General features: G+C 37.6%; 1 protein-coding gene across 4 annotated transcripts in view; it reads left to right on the top strand.

Moving 5' to 3' along the window:
- The first annotated feature begins 5711 nt into the window (after positions 1 to 5711).
- Positions 5712 to 21107, top strand: part of LOC124254952 (E3 ubiquitin-protein ligase Rnf220-like) — a 46428-nt gene continuing 31032 nt past the window's right edge. For 2 of the 4 annotated variants that reach the window (XM_046688790.1, XM_046688789.1), the window contains exon 1: positions 6215 to 7109. In XM_046688790.1, coding sequence (XP_046544746.1) covers positions 6437 to 7109 — 673 coding nt within the window. In that variant the 5' untranslated portion in view covers positions 6215 to 6436. Of the gene's footprint in view, positions 5754 to 6214; positions 7110 to 21107 lie in introns of those variants that run through there. The other 2 variants (XM_046688791.1, XM_046688792.1) reach the window with 2 other exon arrangements.

The following is a 21107-nucleotide window of genomic DNA, read 5'->3' as shown; positions in this document are numbered from 1 at the left end:
ATGGGTACAATGCGTTCAGCCCATTTCGGGTGTTCCAACTCAATGAATCTGTTCAGGTGTCACATTTTGCTGAAGAGGGACACAAAAAGATTTCGAAATATTTTAAAACAAATGTCAAAATTATAATTTAAACAATTATTAATTCCAAGTTTCACCTAACATGTATGTCATTACACAAGTTGTGGTGGGTTATTGGCTTGTCTTCATTCCCAGAAAAATACACACCAGTTGAAAGTTAAATAATATGTTTAACTTTGTATTGACCCCAGTACGCAATAAGACGGCACCAAGTCTATATATACGGTATCAGGCTAATTGCCCCTAGGACCATTGTGCCCCCGGACAACTGCCCCCTAGGCTAATTGCCCCCTACATCAAAACTAAAAGTGTGACACACACACCCCTCCCCCATCTTGATGGGATTGTTTAAACTCAATTATTAAAACAATGTGTTCAGTTGTGATAAAAATAACAACTTAAGTAAGATAACAACTTAAGTAAGATAACAACTTAATTACGTTATATCAACAAACAGTTAATCCCATTGCCCCTAATAATGCTAGTATATAAGCATTGAGGTAAAGGTGTCCTGTCAGTCATTTTACAACCATGGAGTGGATTCCAAGTCAGAGAGGGAAGAATAAGTTAGCTTTAGAGATATTCTTGTATGTTCACCAGAACGAGTTAGCTTTGAATGTGTGAGAGATACGCAGTCTGTAAGGCTAAGGTTAAAGACGGGGAAGTATTGTCGTCATGATCCTGAGTCCCTCAAACGAAAAGTCTAAAAGATTTGCACGTGTTGTTGAGAAATATAACTCTATGGACATTTTGGAATTTTAAGAGCCATCTCCCACAATCTGTCCTTTTCAGTGAATTGATATTTATGAAGTTTCTGAAAAATGAGCTCTAAGTGAATCTGAAGATTGATATGTTGTGTTGTATTACATAGTGCTATAAATTAAAAATTTAAAACTATTACTTTTAGTTTGTGTGTGTTATGATTGGGAGTTGTCCGGGGCAAGTAATCCAGGGGCAGTTCTCCGGGGGCACAATAGACAGGGGCAGATAGCCAGGGGGCAGTTGTCGGGGACAGTTGTCCGGGGCTGTTGTCCGGGGGTCAGTTAGCCTAGACCCATATATACTACCCTGTGAATTACACGCAATGTTTTCATTAGTTAGAAAAGGGGCGGTGGGGTAGCCTAGTGGTTAAAGCGATCGCTCGTCACGCCGAAGACCCGGGTTCGAATCCCCACATGGGTACAATGTGTGAAGCCCATTTCTGGTGTGCCCCGCCGTGATGTTGCTGGAATATTGCTAAAAGCGGCGTAAAACCAAACTCAGTCAGTCAGTAAGTTAGAAAAGGGCTACAACCTTTAAAGCTCTATAGTCCATATCATAAATATTATTTTCAATTTTCAGTTTTAAATAAACTTATGAGGTACTTTCATCTTGTAAAACATTTCACCTGTTTACCCTGTACCCAAATGATGAACAAATTTATGGGATCTTTATAAAATTAAAATGTTTATCATATCTGACACAGCGAGGTGAGTATTGGGTACTATTCACCTATAGATATATAAATGTACAGATTTGAAATTATAATCAGATAAAGTTACGTCATTTGATAAACATTATATCATCTGTTAACATTTAATTCTGTCAACTGTCCATACCTTATTAAAGACCGTTCTTGTTAGTTTATTGGTCTCGATTAAGGCCTAATGTGCGTGATTACACACACAGAAGCTCTGACACTTTTTCAAATGATAATTATTACATCATTATCTCTAAACGAGTGAGTAATTTTGATTGGAAAATAATTCCATTGCTGGGGATTCCTGCTGATGACTTCATCACGCATTGTCCTCAAATGATATAGGATCCTACGCTTCATTAATTCGAAATAGTTTACGTCATAATGACGTATACGAGCGTTTGTTCAGAGGGGAGCTCAGAAACTGGTTCGCTGTAATTATCCCTTTCCTCATCATAGATGTGTCACACACCATTAGGAGAGAGATGTGACTTGATTTAATCAAATATTAATTATGTGTGTACAGATACTCCAAAAGGGGAAGCATGGCTGGCTGATTTCGACAAGGGGGACACCGAGTCAAGTAGTGTCGCCCTACCCTTCACCCCTATGCATGTCTATTGTTTTCACCCAAATGCGTGGCAGGGAAAAGACGAGCAGACGACAATGTGGATTAAGATAAAACTCAGTTGTCAGCTCGTGATTTTGACGATATGCAAATTTTCTAAATCTGCAAATATTGACCCTCTGTCAAAATGAGCCGTGGAAGTAATTTTGTAGTTAAAATTAACACGTGGCCTCACTATCAAGGCGATGCTGACATTTAGCTATCCGTGACACTCCAGATCACTCAGCTCGCTCTCTTTGCTGTAACAAATCGCCCACCCGGGTTAGCCTGAACTCTCCAATCTTGTTTCAAAGGAGACTCGGTGATTCTGTAATAAAACAGATTACAACTTAAAGACTCCCGTCAGAAACACGGACTAAAGCAAGTCAATGGCTGTTCCGCTGATTCCTATACAAGTGTGTCACCATCAATGGAGCTTCCTCTGCTCACAGAAAGGGGCACAATGCCTGAAAAGCGGCGAGCAACGAATCCGTAAATGATAGATGGCTCCTGTCACTTTATTATGCTGTCTATAATAAAATGTTCATCTGCGCCGGAGGATCGTTTCAAACGACTTGAAACTGACTTGGAACTTTGACAAGGGAAGGGTTTCTTATACAAAGGGTAGCGGCTGGAATAGACTGACTTGGAATAGGGACTGAAGACCCAAACAACTCCTGACAGACTTGCTCGGCTTCATTTGAAGGAGACTACTATATTCGACAATATTCATGCGTAAAATTAAAAACATCGGCCGCGCTCGTGGAATATGAAATGATTGGTTTATCAACCTCTATTGATACCCCAGCCTAAATATGTTGACTTAAGGACTCAATACGCTCTTGACGAGAATTTTATGACGCGAACGTTTTTTTCAAAACTCGCATCTAAGTCTAAACTATTTGCTCTTTTGTTGCTCAAGTCTTTCACAGACAGAATTTATTAACATAAAATTTCAGTCCTCAGCGTTAGAAATCCCTTAGTCGGCGACCCAAGAGTTCCCCCCACGTGTACCGGCCATGACGAGTATTGAAGGTGATTCTATAGTTGAACTAACGCATTCAAATTCATTCCACCTCGGAACCCCTTATATTTTTAAGGCGAAAACTTTTCAGCTTGATCAAAAATTTCATTAACATATCATGTAATTTGACTTTCCAGATTTAAACACGGACATGAATAATTTTTAAAACTTTTCTTGATAGTCGTTTCAAATTTGGAAAACAATGAAGCGGATTCATCAACGTCGCCTGGCTGTGGGGTTTTATGTAGTTCTAGAATTTGTTCATGGGGAGTGAATTTGTTGTCGTGTTGGGATGGTATGGTCTTGATGATTTCTGTAGACTAAGGTAAGGTACGATGAGTTGTGTATGGCAGGATGGTACTTGATTAGAGAAGTGTCGGGTGGATTAAGGGGATCTTCAGGTACAGTGGGTGGGTTAAGGTTGGTGGGTCCGGGCTGGATAGTGTGTGGTAAAGTAGGTAAGGGCAGAGTGGAGTAAAGTATGGTATGCATGTAGTTGGTCAAAACAGATTCAAGTGGAACAAGGGTATCTTCAAGCGGTTGGGTGGGATGGGATAGCTCTTGTGGGGTAGGGTAGGGTTAGGTGGGTTAAGCTGTAGTTCAGTAGGGTGGGGTAGGGTAGGGTTAGATAGGATGGGCTGTGGTGGGGGTAGGGTAGGGTTAGATAGGATGGGCTGTGGCTATGGTAGGGTTTAGATAGGATGGGCTGTGGTGGGGTGGGTAGGGTGAGATAGGATGGGCTGTGGTGGGGTAGAGTAGGGTTTGATGGGATAGGCTATGGTGGGGTTGAGGGTTTATATTGGGTGAGATGGGTTCGATAGGGTTTGGAAAGGGTTGCTGAGGTTAGTGTAGGGAAGGTATTTTAGGGTTGTGGTTTGGTAGGGTAGTACAAAGTCAGCGTGGATAAGAACATATAGGATCTCAACGATTCCTTTAATTTCAAAACACATGTCTCTATTCAATATGTCTGCCCCTCTCTCACATGAAAAGTGAGAGGTCAAATATTTACAGGCAAATAGTTACTCTGCCACAATGAGTACGACCCTACAGTAAGCAGTAACGATCCGTTTGAAAATTATCGTAAACTTTATTTAACCATGTACATTTAGCACAGGGAACATGAATGCATAGAACAGCTGGAATGACAAAAAGAAACACTCGCCTCTACTTAATTGATTTATAAAGTGTTGATATGATGTTCAAAAACATCTTGGGTGCTGTATGTGCATTCTATTTAGTATATTAGAACATATATACAACTGACTGACTTTGGATTTACGCCGCTTTTAGCAATATTCCAGCAACATCACGGCGGGGGACACCAGAAATGGGCTTCACACATTGTACCCATGTGGGGATTCAAACCCGGATCTTCGGCGTGACGAGCCAACGCTTTAACCACTAGGCTACCCCACCGCACATATATACAAATAAAGTACACGCATAGAAACTGAATTTGTCCAAACACATAGGAGCATTATGAAAACAGTATTAGACAGATTATAGACTGAGTGAAAGTCCCAAACAAAACTATGATACCTATAGGTTAAACCTTGCAGTTTTAACCACCCTTGACAATCGAAGATGTACAAATTTACCCAACATACTAGGAGTGGCATCTCCCAAATTAACACTGTTATCGTAATATAAGCTAAGCGCACACTGTTGATAAACTACGGTGTTGCACATCCCACAATATTAACATGAGACACAACGACCGTTTTGAATCTCACCCAAGTCTCGAATGACTCAGCAAATCCTGAAAGTAAGCATTGCTCTGGGTTCCATTTGGCTTTTATTTAAATACATAACTCTATTTCTGGGGCTATATGTTGGTCCTTAGTGATGCGTTACAAATATACATAAACGTTACCAGCCGCGGTTACGACTTTGATATTTGGAGATATGTGTAATTCTGGTTAAATGACACGTTCATATCACATCGAACCACCTCATAAAGTTTACATGTTTATCGCTGACGCAGACACGAGAAGTGTTCGTTTCTTAGTACAATTTGTATCCACTTGTAACCTAGCACTACAACGAAAACACGATACAATTACATGTACCTCCAAAACCTATAAATATTTTAACAGAATACATATATATGATTTTTCACTGGGAAAGTAACGACATTAGCAAAGCAATAAATGTACATGTATTTATCACCAAAAAAATGAATTGTACGCGTGATAATTGAATGTAGTTGTTATTTTCAATGATTGAATTCAAGATGAAAATAACACTAAAGTCAGAAGTAAACAAGCTGATGCCTGGAAATGCTTCCAAACGAGACAAATACACGATAGATCCATCTTGAATTTGTCAGCTATGAAAATGTTTAAGTCTATCCACAGTTTACATATTATACAAAAGTAACATTTTACAACATATTGGGAAATAAATAACCACATAATTTACAACATTTTCCATTTTAAGGTGTCCAACCCATAGAGATTCGTCTGCTATCACATACGGAAGTGAATGTGGGTCGGGGAATCCCTCCCTTCCCATAATGCCCGCGAGGACATCCCCGGATCGAAAACGAGGCCGGGCGACCACTAGAAGTTGGGAGTATCGAGTAGGTATACCCAATATCTATCTGTCAATATTCATTGTCATCGATCTGAAATACATGATCATATGCCAATCACTTATCGAGTCCACCTTTTATCCTTCTGAATATTCAATTATTTTCTTGTTTTGTTGGCTTAAACTTGCAATTTTCGTCGAGTAATTATAGGTCATAGAGCAAGCCAACTGAGCGCGCTGGATTGTTTACAAACAGGAGTAAAACGAATCCGCGCTCATCCGCTTTCATCCTTCTATTTGTCAAATCAATGGGTGTCAAGTTAGCAACCTAATCAAAGTAGATTTATGGTTAGCCATTATTTCTCATATTTAACTGCCCTTTCGTTGTCTAACACTTGTGTTATTTTCACTGTGTATTCCAAAGTGATTGGTAGAGTGTGACGTCACGGGGGTTCCCATATATGGAAGCCCATTCATTGTGTCAAATGAGTTGTAGTGTAAGTGCTGGGACGGACTGATCAGTGTGTAAAGTGAACTGTGGGGTGACAGACACAAGTTCAGCTCTCCGACAAGCCACAGTAGGATGTAGCTCTTGGACTTTTTACACTCATCTCACTACAGCTGATGTGACTAGTGGATAGCACTGCTGTGACAACAGTGTCATCCCAGTAGTTTTGTATTGGCAAATATTTACTCAGAAAATCTGAGAAAACTGTTTTGATATTGCACTCTTGCCATGAGTAATTTGACCGATTTCGCCATGTTTCGATTTAACTTGTGGCCTAAACCATTCTTTACCCCTCCACCAGGAAACGCAGGAATGGAGAACACATCATTTGTGCCGAATCCGTTGACATCTCCAGCGCTCATGGTGTTAGCGTCAACTGCAGAGGGACATGAAGCGGCTCGAATGCCTTCGTCCCATCCATTCCAAGGACAGGGACTTGACAAGGATATGCCTACACCTTTCAATACCACTGCATTTACTATGTACAGACCAGGGGACCCATTCTCCCCACCAATCTATGCCCCCCTCCCTCCCTTCGTCAGATCCAACTTGGACAGGGGTGTGGGCCTCATAAGCCCTGGGGTTGGGGGAGCATTTCGCCCCCTGGGGCCGAACAGTTCTGAGGGGGTAGAGAACTACCAGTCTGCGTTTACACCAGCCAAGAAGGTGAAATTGGACGATTCGGGATGTCACTATAGTAGCAGCGAAAATTGTGATCCAAATTTTAGTGAGTCGAACCCAGACTCCACGAGCATAAGGGACTCCACACCTTTTATTGTGAAGGAAGAACGTCCTTCTAGTATAAGTTCTGCTGGCTGCGACACAAATTCCGAAAACCTGTCCGAGCCTGGGGACTTGTATGATAGAGGAACACCAGATTCTGAAGGAAGAAATCTTAGAAGTGAGTAAACACATTAAAATTAATTTAAAATGAAATAAAGATATTTTTCTCAAAATATTTATACCAGATCTATGATCTGTGCCAACAGTGATTGTTATGTGAACTGTATATGTTTTGCCAGGTGCATAAGTATAAGTGTGCATTGTTATCAAATATGTATAAGCCTACAATGACAATAGCTTTTTCTTTGCTTGATAAGAATTTTTCATGTGTTCCGTGGTTATAATCAAAAACAAATATCGGTTTCCCTTGATGAAATTTTAAAATAATATGAAATCATGCCCTTTACATTTATGGAACTATTTTAACCCAAGAAATAACATGACTGGAAATAGCACTAAATTGTTTCAATAATTTGTCTTAAAGACTTCCAGGTTGTGAGATATTTTGAATGTTGACTGATTCATCATGTAGTCTTGAAGTAGGTTAAACTGTGATGAAAACAGGTGTTTAATACATACTTTTATACTTTTCGTTAAACTTATTTTAATGTATACATAAAGTAGGTGCATGGTATATAATATGGTGAGCATTATATAGAATGCTCAAATAAGGTAGTGGGGTTAATGTTCATATAATTCTCATTAAGTTTAAAATATCGTCTTCAAGGGTTTAAGATACATATAAAATATGTTTTTATCATGGTGATGCAGTGTTTTTTAACAAAATGTTCTACATTTGAAAGGTGATTCCTGATAATGCCATGACACATCGACTATAGAAATCTGAGAAAACAGCAGTAGTCATCAACCATTGTTGGGCATAGAGTAGTGTATGAATTAAGTATATATTTGACTTTGTCGAATCCTAGTTTATCTGATATTTAGAATTTATGTATCATTTAATTAATACCCTAATTTCTCTGTTTACAATATTATTGGCCATGCAACTGTAAATATCAACAATTTCTGTTGCAATACCAGATTCAGTAAACTCCTGCATGAAAGAGTTCAGATATTGTGTTATCATTTGCGAAAATTATTTCTCAGTAGTGTGAGACTCCAATTTTACGATTGTCTCCAATCTTTTCATTATCTCCACCATCTCTTTAAATCAATGCCCCCAAACTTCTAAATTCTTAACAAAATCACATTTGTTTTAACCTAAAATACAGTTAACATTCTGTGATCATAATTCCACATTTGGAACTCATAAGTGGACAATTTGGAAACTATTTAATATTTTCACAATTACTATCTCTTATTATTAGAAAGAATAAAATATTGACTTCTTAACCCAAATGAAATATTCTCACTAAGTGGCTGGAAATTCTACTTTTACCATTGTTGTAAAGATAAATGTCTTCTCAAATTTTTAATGGAATGAAATAATAGCTAAAACTCTTATCATTCACAATGTGATTTTTGTAGCACACATTAGCCGACATACACAGTGAAAGTTAAAAGTGAATTTTCACTTGAGTGGACAAATCAGGGGTAATCATTCAACCAGAAGATTGTATCATTAGTGGTTGTGATATCAAATATGAACTAGAGTAGTTGCAGCATATATGTACCCTACATGTTAACTACGATCTTGTCAAGTATAAAAGAAATATGTATTTATCCATGTATTGGCATAGGTAAAGTTAAAACTATTTTCTAGGGTACTGAGTCTCTCATTATATGAAGTTGAAAAATTTTATTTCCCTAAATAATCACAAAATAATTCCAGACCAAAAGTTGATTCAGATCAGAACTCTTATGACAAGGAATTTTTAATTTGAAACTTTAATTAATGCCTAAAGAGTGCCTGGCTTACCAGGGTGTTTAAAGAATAATTTAGAGATTGAAACCGTGTACCAATACACCGATGCAAAGCCATACATGGTTTTCGATACAATGCGTTATTCACACTGACCTGTATTGCGATACATGAAAATACGAAATACATGTTTAACTGCAGAATATCCCTATCAAAAGGGGGATGAATATGTGCTTGAAAAAATGCCTTTAACTTGATTGACCAGTGTGTTACAAATCTGATCATAGTGGCTCTTCCAGTTACCTTCTATATGGACTTAATGACAAGCAGGAAAGAAGATCAGTCCCCAGTTTTTTCACTCCTCTGAAATAGACTAATATTTAATTATTTTAATGAAGTATACAAGTAATTCAGTTCATCAGTGTGACTGTCCATGCCATTTGTGTTTTTCAAGATTATTAACATACGATTATTTGTTTATTTATGTATGTAGTTAGTTATTTATTTGCAAAAACATCAAACTTCAATGTATTTTGATGATATAATCTTCTGAGAAAGGTCAGTTTTAAGTGGAATTTGTTGAACTGAAGAAGGAAAATAAGACAACAATACTATATTATTGAAGACAATGATTTCAAACATTTACAAATAATGCAATTGTGGCATAATAGTTTATCAGTCATGAAATAAATAGCTAGATCCATGAGATCACCACATTCACAAAATGGTTTAACTTTTTTCTGAAAAAAATTAAATTCACTTTCCATTTGTGACAAAATGGCAGTAAGAACTTTAAAAATCAGTAACTGCAATTGATCAGTTTCAGTAAAAAGTGGCAATGCATGGAAAGTGTCCTTTTCTTTTAGTTTCATATTAGAATTTTTTTTCAAAATCACTTGAGAACTTCTCATTGGCAAATTTAACAAACAAGTTCTTTCAAAACATATTTTGTATGTTCATAGTAAATTTCATACTCCAGTGACATTTTGTTGTTACATTGTGGGAAGCAACAAACTGTTGACTTGCACAATTCCCTAATGTAAAAATTAATAGTTTAAATGATAATTTCTAAAAAATAATGAATAACAGACTGGTGGCCTTATGTACTGTCCGCTTATCTAGACTTCCCTCTACGAAGGATAGAATTACTATACATCCATGAGCTCAGCATTCGGTACAGCCTTGGAGCAAGGCTAGTCACAACCCTATGTTATGGTTTGGTAGTTGTTGCTGATATTGTCAAACTCTGGTGTGTCTATTCCTCAGCCTAGTGGTTAAAGATTTGCTCATCATGCTCAAGGCCTGGGTTCGATTCCCCACATGTGTAAAATGTGTGAAGCACATTTCTGGTGCCCCCTACTGTGATAATTTTGGAATATTGCTAAAAGCGATGTAAAACCATACTCACCTACTCAGTGTTCCTTGGCCAGTTCCACAAACTTTCAACTTAATTTTCATAATAATTAATCCCCCCACCTTGAAATAAATATGTGAGAGTCCTAGCACCAAAATGACTGTGTGGAACCTTGTCCAGTCTTCATTAGTTGCAGACTTTAAATACAGCTTGAATAATGGTTACTGGGGCCAGAGACCATATAATAGATATATACTTGGGCAGTTAACTATAACTTGGCTATGCCCGCTAGTGTTTGTTATAGGTTAAAACTTCAAGATTGGTCACTGGTTTATAAAGCAAATGATTGTCAGATATCATGATTAATGATTGGTCATGAATAAGAATGATGAGAAAGAGTGTATGTGTCCGTTTTTGAAGAAGCATGAAGTCAATGTCAGGTAACTCTGATAATATGAAAGAATCCGGGTGTTCATAACTATTTTGGAACAGACTATTTTTATACTATGTTTTAACTATGAATATCCAGATTAAAGCAACATTTTGAAAACGGAATAACAATGTCCTTTTATCACTTATATTTGGAATCTGCCATGAATGAGCTTTCAGAAAATACTAAATGTAAGTTTCTGAAAAATATACACATAGGTGAAATTCACTGTTCAATATCGTCAAATATTGCTTAAATTTTGCACATTTTTGTCAACATTCGACAATTTAAAGTTTTCGTTTTACGTTTTCATTCATGTCAATCAATAACTTGAACACCTATCAATGACTGTAGCAAATGTTATTTCATTATTTTCGTAAATAACACTTTTAGACGCGTTTTTGTGTGACATGCAGAATTTCCCTGTCTGTGATCAGGCAGTCACGCGAATGAGTCTCTCGCGTACACGTTACGTCCTCTACTGTTTATAGCTGGATTACATCTGCAACCTCATCTTCTCCAAAACCATCAAACACACCTATGAAATTACAGAATTAGGCAGTGTCATGTTTCTTTTTGATTTTGTTGATTTTGATTGTGTTAAATGGAATATATCAAGTCAAAGTGTTAAGAGGGCTTGCCATTTCATTTTTACAATTCTGACAATATATTTTTTTTTAAATGGGTATTTTTATATCTTAAAGAAAAGATGGATATTTGCAATTATATTGAATTTGTTGATTGTGTTGAACTATACAGTTGCAATCATTTAAATTAGGTCCATATTCAGCCATGTACTAGTGTAGTGTCTGCCGGTCGTCGAGACCGGCGGCTAGTCCAGTGGTTAATGCGTAATGCTGATGACCCGACCTTGAATCCCACACGAGATTTGAAATCGTGAAACCGACTTTGATGTCTGGAGTTGTGTGTCTGCAATATAGCTAAAAGCAGTGGAAAATCCCACTCTCACACAATCATCAAAAGTGCTTCAGAGTCTTTAAATTTTCCAAGGGAGGTAACTTTTCAGGGATTTCGTTTGTGCCAAGCATCCACTGTAGTCAAAATTGAGAATAAAACCTGGGATTTATCTAGATAACCTAAGTCTGCAGAAAATGATAGTAAAAATCTACAACCTGAACTGGAAAGTTCCCAGTTACATGAAAGTAATAAACCTTTGAACAGTATTCACCATTTACTCTTTAACTTGCTTGTGAAGGACGTTTATGCTTTAATCCTGGATAAATCCTTACAAAAGTAAAAGTAATTTCAGAGTGCCTTTCTTACTTTATCTTCTGTGTAAATATTAGATCAAGGACCCATGACTTTTTTTTTTAAACACAGATTACGGTAAATTCAAGGTGTTGATTCCAGGCAAGAATAAGCCTCTGGTCTGGAATGTTTGTTTGAGAGCTGTCATCCCCTCATATGGCTGGGCGAGACTTGGTTATTTACAATTTGTCTTGTTACAGCACGAATATTGTGGTTGATAACATTTACTGTAGAAAACTGAAAGCGACAAGATTGCCTTATTATTGCAACTGATACAGACTACAGTAAAAACACCTGTTTAACAAGTAGGTTTTGATATAGCCCAGTAGTTCACAAACTGATCTTAGCGATATGACAGTTACCCATAGAGTTTGTATGACCTCCACCGAGATCACTTAGTGAGAGAATTATGTGATATGACTGTCAGAGATCACTTAGTGAGAGAGTCATGTGGTATGTCCATCCGAGGGATCACTTCGTGAGAGAGTTTTGTGGTAGTCCATCCGAGAGATCACTTAGTGAGAGAGTTTTGTGGTATGCCCATCCGAGAGTCACTTCGTGGGTGAGTTACATGTTACAACCATCGTAGAGATCACTTTGTGAAACATTATGTTATATGACCGTTACAGAGATCAATTCGCGAGAGGCTATGTAGTATGACTGTCGGAGAGATCACTTCGTGAGATTTGCGCGTTATCATTGACTTAAGAGAGATCACTTCGTTACATGGTATGGTCACAGTAGTGATCAGTTTGTGAGAGAGTTCTGTGATATACTATCGTAGAGGTCACTTTTCGCAAGTTTTATGGAATGACCATTGTAGAGATCACTGTGTAAAAACACTCCTCGGTATGACCATCACAGTGATCATGTTGTGAGGGAGTCATACGGTATGGCCGTTAAAACATGACCCAGTATCTTCCGATTATATGGAACAAATGATATTATGTTAATCCCAGTGCGCCTGACAATGACACTGATAGAAATACCCCCTAGAAACTATCCCTCCACCTTCACACGGTAAATCGTTGACACTTAGACTATAATCCACACATCTTTAGTTACCAGCACCCCCTGGTGGGATGGAAATGAACAAGTATGGGTGACTTGACCTCGTGGAACAGCTTTCTGTCTTAACATCAACGACCACATGATATTGAGATTAGAGAGATTACTGATATTAGGTGTGAGATGACAAATTGGTATATCATTCAATATACAAGGAATGTCCACAGCTGATTATTTCTGCCACGTGATCAGCCTGACATATGTCTTTGTTCGTAAAGCCCCAATAAGTAGCAGCCTGATATTAGGGATTTAGGAATTTGTGGTGAGAACTCATTACAGTTGACCAACCTTTTGATTTATTGTTTGTTTTAGGTGAATAGGATCATAGACGTTTTTACAGCAAGTCTTTAGGAGAATCGAAACCTAACAAACAGGGTAGTGTTGTTTCAGGATTGTAACTTATAAATCATTTACTCTAAGCCTATTTTTTACACTTTGTGAGAAGTGCTGTTAAATTTCAATTATATGACAGGTAAATGTTTACTTTGACTGTCATATTTTCCACATTTTAGAGTTCCCAGACATTATCATTGATAGCTTTTCAATTCAGTGTTACGTTATAAGAAAAATACCATCATAAACAGCCCAAAGTAGATTTGAGTTGAAACAGGATACATAATAATTAGTTTTAAAGGAAAGTATTTCGGTTTGCTATAATGTCACTTGAATTGTACATTATATAATGTTTACAACATTTTTTTTGCCACCGGGGATATACTTTTTTTGTTAGTGTGATTATATTAGCATATTTGAAAGGTCAGAGGATGTCATTGACAGCTTTCTTTCTTCGTATGTTTATATATGACTCTTATATCGGTTGGACAGGTCTCCTTTGGAAATGTAAGTTGTTTATGAACATTGACTTAGTTATCTTGGAGCAGATATCAGTGGTGTATGGTGCGGAGTTGAGGGATTATTGGAAACATTCATACAGTCACACACGGTGCTGTCACACTTGCAGTTGTCTTGAAATAACAGCTGGTCTGCGCATTCCTAAAGTAGTCATCAATTTGTGGTTGTGTCAAACTTAAGATAACTTGAAGTATTTACGTAGGTTTGTTCAACTTCGACACAGCGGTGTTAGACTGTGTCTTCTTTCAAATGTCATTCATTCTCAAGGTGAGATTTTCGTGATAGAAAGTATAGACCCAGTGATGTCCAGATAAGAATGGGTTCCTAAGTAGCCATCCAATGGAAATCCAGGTTAAAATAGTCCACCAGCAATGTATGTTCTCCTAGTATGAGCAAACTTAGTGGATCAGGTAGTCAAGGCCGCCAAGTTGGTTGATTGTATGTCTTCATAACCGCGGTCATGGATTATTGCTCACGATACCCTCTGGTCCCTGTTGTTACAGGGGCGGTGGGGTGGCCTAGTGGTTAAGCGTTCACTCGTCACACCGAGAACCCGGGTTCAATTCCCCACATGGGTACAATGTGTGTAACCCATTTCTGGTGTCCCCTGCCGTGATATTACGGCTATATTGCTAAAAGCGGCGTAAAACTTAACTCACTCACTCACTCCTGCCCGTTATTTGAAGGCCATAAACTTACACCTCGATTACAGCTGAATGTGGCGTTCGAATCGACCATTGCATGATGGGAAGTGTAATTTATTGTTAAAGAGAGTCCATTTCTAGAGGAATTGGGCCTCTGTGACAGACAAGTAGCATTTTAGCGTCTGTGTGGGTTACTAGACGTGAATGACACCTAGGTTTAAATACCTGTTTGAAATGAACTGTTCCGACTTTAATAATTAACAAACAAAATCCATTCTAAATGAAAAAACTTACCCAGTTGTAAGAGTCAACTGATGTGGATCAGCAGATTATTTTCATTGTGTTTAGTCAACATAAATATGAAAAAATTGTTTCAATTTCGCGTTGCCGCGATACTAGGGTTTAGCGGTTTCAGACTCATCAGAACTGGTTTTGGGGATCTATGTTCTGAATATTCTCTGATGTTTTTTGTTTCCTAGTTTGGCTCTGCGCCATCACATGATGAAATTGTTGACAAAGGCCATGTTTTTAATAAGACATGAAATAGCCTATCCCAACATTTTTTACATGGATTATTTCACCAGGAATGATGTTTGTTATTTGAAAATAAAATGTCAAAGGACATACTTATGCTGAATAATTATAGCAAGCACGAGTATCAAATATGTGTTAACATTCTTGCTTTGTTCCTTGACAAATGTGTGCGATATAAAATCCGGATATTTCGCACATGTACATTTGCAGTGATAAAATATGTTTACAGAGAAACTGTTTGCGAGCACAAATCTGCCCCAAGTCACAATGAAAGCAAGATGAGTATTCATGCCGTCTAGTGTTTTATTGTGAAGTTTCATCCCATCTTCGTTCTGACATTGATGATAGTACAGGCTAATCTTTGTCTGGTCACCATAAACCGCCACTCATTTCATCTAATCTCTGACTGGACATACCACCATTTTCATACACCCAGCTCACGACAAACTCATATAAAGCAGTGATAAGCCTGGACCCTTGGTCTTACGCCCAACGTGCTTGTAAGCTTATCTTGGTGGCAATTACACTCACCACTTGATAAGCATATATTTCCAATATCTCCATTTGAATTGACCATTGCATGATGGGAAGTGTCATTTACGGTTAACGAGAGTACATTTCTGGAATTATTGGTGAAATGGACCATTGTGGACAGACTTGTAGCAATCTAGCATCTGTCTGTATTGATGATGGACAGTAATGAGACCTAGGTGGCTATACCTGTTTGTAGTTGACTGTAGATTCTTTGTTACAACTAGAGTAATTAACAGTCTTTATCAACCAGGGCCACCATTATTGACAGTTTGACAGGCTCGTAGTGTTCAGTAATAATGCACTCGATCAATGAATTAACTGTCCAGCAACTAAAATCCATCGTACCTGTAATGCATATGATTAATCATACTGTTCCTATTTGTTAATCATCTTCGGAATCATCAGTGTTGAAATTAAGCAAGAAAGGCCTTGTCATTAACCCATGTGTTACTGGCTGAAAGTTAAGGGCATCACCAGATTCAGAAACAAATATTTTAGGTTGTCCTTAACTTTTTAAGGAATCGTGTGCTCCTTAACTATTTTTGAGTGGTATGGAACGTGGTATGAAAGAAAGTCAGATTTATATAAAACTTGGGTAAAATTTTAATTCTGACCTTATTGCATCATGGGACAGTGTTTGTCATGTGACATTCAGCCAACCAATCACAACAGGTGGCCAGATTAAAATATCAAAGCTTTCCTAGAAACCTAATATGCATACATTTTCCATTGACTTGGAAATAAATCACTTTACTGGAGCATAATTGTCACCACAGATGGTATAACTTGTCTCAGAAGTACAATTGCCTGTGTTCATCGGTGTCATTCTAAGCTGTGACCCCTATTTTGGTGAACAAAAGTGTGTACTGGTCATTTAAGGGCCTTGGTAAGGGACTCTAGGGAGAGCCGTCTACGAGGTCAAGTGCTTCAGTCATGTGCTTGGGTGTTAGGGAAATAGTATTAAGCAGCTTGAATGGCAGTATTGTGTGGTATTGAGATATTAACTGTGGAATTCTTAAGTCATAACAATATAATCAGTAAACAAGCTAATAATCAGGCCACCTGTATATGCTATGATACTTGCACCTTAAGCTGTGGTTAATAGAATTTGACCCAAATGTTTCTGTAGATATTGCCTCAAATCAGCTATTTAAATTAGAGGTGATTACTATGATTTGAAACCTGAAACTGACCAATCAGAGCAAGTTTTTACAGAAATGGTCTGTAAGATATACACTGCAGAAGCTGCAGTTACCTTCTACACATATTCAACGAGGTTCTTTAAACTTTTAGCAGGCTATTGGTTTAATGTTAAGTCTGCCTTTCTTTGAGAAACCGGTAGGGTAGCCTAGTGGTTATTGTGTTCACTCGTGTCGCCAAAGACTCGGGTTCAATTCCCCACATGGGTACAATTTGTGATATTGCCCATTTCTGTGATATAGCTGCAATACTGCTATAAAACATACTCACTCAGGCACTTTAAAATACATATACATAAAAACTAAGTGCTTAAGTTTCACACATACAAACTGCATAGTATTGTGAACATTTACTTGTGTAAAGATCTTTCTGTATAAAAAGATGGTCTATTAATTTTGTACATGAGTATTACTGATTCGTGTTCTGTATTTGGCATCAAATTGGGTTATCATGTTTGTGTGTTTTTGCTTATTAAGATATCTGATGGGTTATGTTATCGGCACATAACTGGCATTAGGACTTGAGAAACTTCCACCAAATAGTGCTTTGTCTTACATAATCATGTCAGTTGTATTCAAATATTCAAAACTACCTAATACACTTGATCCAAGTCCATACCTAATGGAGGTGTTTGATCTGAGCAACGATTATCTCCGTGTCATGGAACAAGTGGAAACTTTTCTGCTTGGACTTGCATACAAGGTGCTCGGCTGTAGGGGGCTTTAGAAGCCTATGTAGTTACCCATTACTTTTGAATTCATCATTATGAGGAAATCTCCCATATCGCTTGTTGATGGCCGTGTGAGATAGGAAGTGTCCTAGGTATTATCACGTATTGATGAGGCGACTTAGTCCGACTTGCCCAGCGGTCATTAATGCGAAAAGGGCCTTTTGCTAGCCCATCATAGCACTTATTGCACAACAGATCGCCTGTCGACCCGACGCGGGACAGTCGTGAACAGGTTGAGCTTGTTCCATTACTCTTCCAAATGAACCTGTTGCCGATTCGGACCAAACGTGATACTGATCCCAAGGCAAACTACTGCATAAAATACTCATTTGCTTTTGCAAATTTGTTGGTCATTTGCATCCGACTGCTCGTTTATTCTCATCATTCGCAGTCAACGTTAAAAAAACCTCATTCCTCAATCAGACCTGTTTTTGAATAACATTACCCAATGGCTTTAGAGAGTTGCAATTTCACAGTTTAGAAGCTAATAGAGGCTCCCCTTTTAGTGTATTGGGGAGAGGAACGCGATTGTCCAAAGCGTCCTGTATTTATCTGCTTGTCGTGGCTTTGAATATATGAGAGAGACAGACATGATTTACTATCCAGCCTTATCATAATGTATTTCTTCATTTTACAATGATCCGATTGATGCCGAAATTCATGCAGTAGTAATTAAGAGAGGCATAATCCTATTGACAGCAAGAGGACCCCTTGGCAACTCCGATAAGCAGTTTGCTATTTCATTGTGGCAAAAGTTAGCTCGAAGTTTATTGCTTCATATTTAACAAAAAGGAAACACTGAGAAAGCCACTTGTGCAGATTCTTGTTTGTCGATGACAGAACGTCTTTGTGGCGAGTTTTAGTGGGATTTAAACTGGTATTGTTCTGTGAATAGGGGGCCGAATAAATGTTCAGAAAGTCAGGTCAGGGACGTCCCATCTTTGTTGTGATCAAACAAACATGGCTGCCTTTCTCTGTCGTTTATCTTCATTATTTGTCCGACTAGTTGTCAATTTTGTTCATACGAAGTTCGTCTCTGTCGACCAACCCAAGTCAGTCATTCAAACATTCTGTCGGAGAATATTCTGTCCTTTGTGACAATCCAAAGCACATTGCCTACAAAAGATTTGGAAACCCTTCTGTGTGGAAAATAGCCGGCTTAGAAATAAATGCTTCCACTATACCCAAACCTGTCTGAGAGCGTTGAGCCTTTTATTAACTGTCATTGCGAGCCAATTTTCCATGTGGCTGCACAGGAGCAATAAGACACAATATCAAAAAGTGATAGTTGGTCGAGGCTCGAACTCGGAAAGTCTCAAGCCGACCTTGCTACAAATGAAAAGACCTTTTGGTAACCTTTTATCTTTCTAATCTAACACATGGCTGACTTCAATGTAGCGTCAAACAACTGTTCAAGTCGTGATTCTGGGTTGGGCGGACACAGTATTTTTGTGTATGTAAAATGTATGTATAGAAAATTTGTTAAGATATAGTTCATGTTGAGTGAATTCTGAACATGAAAGACTTCGAAAGTGAAATGATTAAGTAAGATTGGATATTGGACTTTGTCGGTCCCTTGTCCCGTACTGAATAAAATCCGCGGTGATTTAAGCTTTTAACCAGTGACATTGAAAAGACGTTATTTTTTGTGCACTTTTTGATTTTTGAATGTTTGAAGTTTAACTGTGGTTTACATTTGTGAAAGTTCAGGGATTCATTTTTTTCCATCAAATTTTATTTCTAAAATTCATATTGTTGATTGAACTCAATCAAGACAATAATTCAATTCAAACATATCTATAATTTCTCATGGCCTAAAAACTTCTTGATTAGGAAGTAAGTGTATTTTATGTTATGATCAAACAGAGTTTTTCTAGATAGTGAGAAGTTTTGTAATTCTAAAAAAAAACAGTGTTTGAATAAGTTTATTAATTGAATTTCAATTTTCTGGGTGTCATTGAAATGTACACTCATAGCTAGAAGGGCCACGTGAAGTGTTCGTTGATCATATAACATGCTCTAAACACCCATCTAAAAGTTCACTAAAATCAGTCATTACAATCCCATGTGAATTCTAGAGTAGAATAGGTCACAAGCAATCTATGCTGGTCAAAACTGGTGACTTAATAGATTCTGTGGTCACATTCGATGACTTCGTTGATAGTCACTGCTTGGGGTGATTATTGAGGGGGAAACCACTATTGCAATAACGATTTTCTGTTGCAACATACTATTGCGACCAAGTATTGCGATATCGATAGTCTATTGCGACCAAGTATTGCAGTACTATTGCAATAGTATTTTTCTCCTTGAATTGTCTCATTTGAAGTCATTTCCAAAATGAATGTATAGGTTATATGACATAAAACAAGTTGAAGTAGTTTCAATCTCTTTTAATAACTAACAAGAAACTTGAAAGCCAGATCAAGTAAACAGTCAAAACATAAACTTATTGTTATTCATAATTTCAAACTCCCGAGTTGCATGACGTGTTTGCCGCCATGGTAACAGGGGCGGATATCTCTAAATCAAAGTGAACAAATCTGGTACTTCCTGTATTTTGCGCTACGCATTTACCAACAGAAGTCAATTACTAAACTATTGATAGTCGCACATGCTATCGATGCATCAAAAGTTTTTCATTTCTACCATCGATTAATTGCTATCGAAGACTCAATAATTGCAATCCATCGATAGTTTGATGCATCGTTACATCACTAGAAACTTCACACACAGACTCCATTGTTTTTGTTTCAATATCAGTCACCTGATTGTAAAGTCCAAACCTGATTATTTTTAGGCGGTCATCAAAATCAAGGAAATGCGTTATTAAACAACTAACACACATACGCTCACTAGACTTTCACAGTGTCTATTTCATCATAGTGTCACTTGTCACTATCAACATTTACTCATGCTTTGAATATTGTGAAGAAATGCCTTCACAGCAGGGATTAATTTGATAATGATTTATGGTTTGAAAATCTATCAGATCTATAGTTTATATGAACTTTTGACAGCCAAATACCTGTGAAGTTGCTTTTGATTAAATCTATACTTCCTTCAGTGTCCAAGGTGAAATAGCCCAGCTGCCTAAACAGCTCTCATTGGCAATCATGAACCTCTTAGACTTCTATCACAGTTCTGTCAAAGCCCTTATTGACATACTCAAGTGGCTAAAGTCGACATTAAAAGAGACTATTTCCCTTTTTATCTACTTTCCAAAACTCTCCGCGTTGTATCACTTGATAAGTTTTGATTTGACAACAAGTGTTTTACTTCGCATGAGCTTACCTTCATTATCAGTGTTAATAATCTGGTTAAACTTCTTTGTTTAAACACAAACGATTGAGAATGCAATTTAGAGGTGGGGAACCATATTTCTTAATGGACATGTCTGTGACTTTTCAACAATCTGCGGCAATAGATACCTTTAAGAGCATGGTGTTGTAAATAATGGTCTGGTTGTAGATTTCGAGCTTGTCATGCTGTCATTGACTTGCACAAGATGTTGTCGATGACCAGTAAGTATGTGTAAATAGCGCAGTATAATTTAACATCATATATCAATGTCTGTGTTTACAAATTGCAACATGTTATCCAGGACTGTTCCATTAGTATATTATTTCTCAGATCCTGAACCAAAGCTGACATTTTCACGCGTATTATTGACAGTTAG

This window comes from Haliotis rubra, unplaced genomic scaffold, assembly GCF_003918875.1.
Source record: "Haliotis rubra isolate DU_JTF1 unplaced genomic scaffold, ASM391887v1 Scf588, whole genome shotgun sequence".
Lineage (NCBI taxonomy): Eukaryota > Metazoa > Mollusca > Gastropoda > Lepetellida > Haliotidae > Haliotis > Haliotis rubra.
Note: the sequence above shows the minus strand (reverse complement) of the source record. Positions and strands in the feature narration are given on the sequence as shown.